The 2,500-nt window shown below is 61.9% G+C and overlaps 1 protein-coding gene across 4 annotated transcripts in view; it reads left to right on the top strand.

Annotated features, from left to right (window-relative positions):
* jmjd1cb (jumonji domain containing 1Cb) overlaps positions 1-2,500 on the top strand; it is a 101,092-nt gene that overhangs the window by 81,483 nt on the left and 17,109 nt on the right. For all 4 annotated transcript variants that reach the window (XM_064320357.1, XM_064320356.1, XM_064320355.1 and 1 more), the window contains 2 exons: positions 149-425; positions 1,299-2,500. The exon at positions 1,299-2,500 is cut by the window's right edge and continues 462 nt beyond it. In XM_064320357.1, coding sequence (XP_064176427.1) covers positions 149-425; positions 1,299-2,500 — 1,479 coding nt within the window. The remainder of the gene's footprint in view (positions 1-148; positions 426-1,298) is intronic.

Genomic DNA, 2,500 nt, shown 5'->3' with positions numbered 1-2,500 from the left:
AATAAAATGGCGGTTTACCGCCGGCGGTGTGGAATTATGTGACAGGAAGCAGGAGAACTGCTGCTCTTAGCTGTGCAGATGGCGTCCTTTCGACTTTGCCTTTGTGTTGACCGCTGTCGCTGTGGTTGGCTCCTCCCCCCCCCCGCAGGGTCATTACACACGCGCTCAAGCCAACAGCCCCAGACCCGTGATGAACTCCTCAGGCTCCGCCCCCAAGCAGGCGGGGCCACAGCAGCAGCAGCAGCAGTTGGGCCCCCAGCAGCAGCAGCAGCAGCAGCCGCTCCCCCAGCAGCCCCTGCAGCAGGGCCAGCAGTCTCCGGGCCAGCAGCGCGGCCCCCGCTCCTGCCGCAGGAAGGGCTCCGACAGCAGCGTCCCCGACGACGACAAGATCAAGGAGGAGAAGGTCGACGGCGGCGGGAGAGGAGGTGCGCTCCCGAATCGCGCCCCCGGTCCCCATAAGAGCACGCTATTTCAGTTCCCAGCCCAGCTGACTTCTTAGCCTGTGCCGCATGCTGTGTAGAATGCATTCTGTAACTGCGGACTAAAGCCCGGCTGGTGTTTTTGCGTTACTTTACACCATCGTGACTTACAGGCTTTCAGCTCAGTGTGAATTCATAAACACTCAGGGCCGAGTTGAGTAAAGAGCCCTGATTGGTTGGGCGAGGTGTGTGGAGTGCTGTGCTTAGCAGAGGAGGAAGCCTGCCATGCACCGCAGGCCTTCCAGATGGAGCCAAAGGCCACGCAGGTCCACAGAGGCAGGAGCCTCTTTCCGCATCACTGCTGAAGGGCTTGAATATTCATGACTGCAGGAGTTGATGGTGTGCCTACAGGAAGCTTCAGCAGTGCCGTACTGTGAAAGACTGGCAACTGAGCTATTTGGCCCCCTAATGGGGTGTGGGGGTGTGGGGGTGGGGGGGGTGTATTTTTTGGTGTGTAGCAGCGATGGGAAAGGGCCACCGCTCTTAATATGTGTCAGAACCGGCTGCCAAAGTGATGGGTTGAGTGGGGAATCGGCGGAGAAATGGACATTTTAAGTGAGCATAAATTAATCCCGGGTCTCATTTATCACACATCTAATGCAGCACTTAGGATGCAATCAGCATTTTAAATGTAAGGAAGAGATGACATCATGCTCTGGTCAGACGTACTTAGGAACCACCACGCATTTTGAGCCTCACAGACGAGTTTAAGGACTGTTGGAGCGGGCTGTTGGAGTGACTGTTTTTTTGCTTTAGTTTTGCACTTAAATAACCTGCATTTGTTATCCCGCTGATACGATTCCTCTGTTTAACTTCCAGACTTATCAAAAAGCAAAAGCAAACAGATGGTAAACAAAAGGAGGAAACCGGAGGACGAGGACAAGAAGGTGGGTCTGAAGAGGCTGAAGCCGGACACTGCCTCAGACTTTTCGGAGAGCAGCGACTCGGAGAACTCTAACAAGAGAGCCGTGGACTCGTCCTCCGAGCAGAACTCGGAGAACGAGCTGAAAGGAAAGGGCACCTCGAAGGCCAGCGAGGAGGAGGAGGACGAGGACCGCAAGTCCCAGAGTCCCCGGGGGCCGGCCGAGGAGCCGGCCAGGACAGACGGCCTCTCTCCCCGGTCGGACCGGGAGGGGGAGGAGAAGGGCAGGCAGGGCGAGCCGGCGCGTCCGGAGGACAAGGCGCCGCCCACCCCCTCGGGCCCCCCCGAGCTCCAGGGCTGCATCGTGGACATGAGAAGCACTGTGAAGACGCAACCCAAGGACCACTACGCCTCCGCCGCCGCCCGGACCCAGTGCGTCATCGACATCACGGAGGAGGGGGGCGGGCGCCCGGGGTCCCGGGAGAGCTCCGAGGCCGTCTCCGCCCTCCTGGCCTCGCAGAAGCCGGATGCGTTCGCCCCCGAGCCCCGGCTCCTGGTGCTGAAGCCCGCCGCGGCCGACTGCCGGAGGCCGGAGGAGCAGCCGCTGCGCTGCCTGGGCGGCCGGCTGGAGTTCGGCCACTCGGAGGTGATCCGGCCGCTCACCTCCGTCAGCGAGTCGGCGGCCGTGGCCGAGCGCGAGAAGGTGCAGCAGTACGCCTCCGTCGTCCCGTGCATCAAGAGCGCCGCCGCCGCCGCCGTCGCCGAGGACGCCCGGAGGACGCCGCGCAAGTCCAGCCCCTCGCCGGACGTCCTCAAGCCCAAGTGCAATCCCTCCCCCGACATCGTCAAGTCCAAAACCCACAGCGTCCCCGAGGCCAGCAAGCCCAAACCAAACACGTCCCCCGAGGTGTCCAAACACAAAATGAGGTATCCGGACGGCCCGGGAGGGGCCGCCGGCCGGCCCGCCTCCAGAGCCGAGCCGGACGCCGCCCCCCCGCGCTCCAGCTTCAAGCCCGTCCCCGCCCGAGAGGTGGGGGCGGGCCAGCCCACCAAGAGCCCCCTCATCATCGACAAGAACGAGCATTTCACGGTCTACAGAGACCCCGCCCTCATCCGGCCCGAGGCGGAGACCAACCACATCGCCTATTTGCACCAGCAC

The sequence above is a fragment of the Anguilla rostrata genome, chromosome 2 (genome assembly GCF_018555375.3).
Source record: "Anguilla rostrata isolate EN2019 chromosome 2, ASM1855537v3, whole genome shotgun sequence".
Lineage (NCBI taxonomy): Eukaryota > Metazoa > Chordata > Actinopteri > Anguilliformes > Anguillidae > Anguilla > Anguilla rostrata.
The sequence above is the reverse complement of the archived record's forward strand: the minus strand, read 5'-3'. Positions and strand labels throughout refer to the sequence as shown.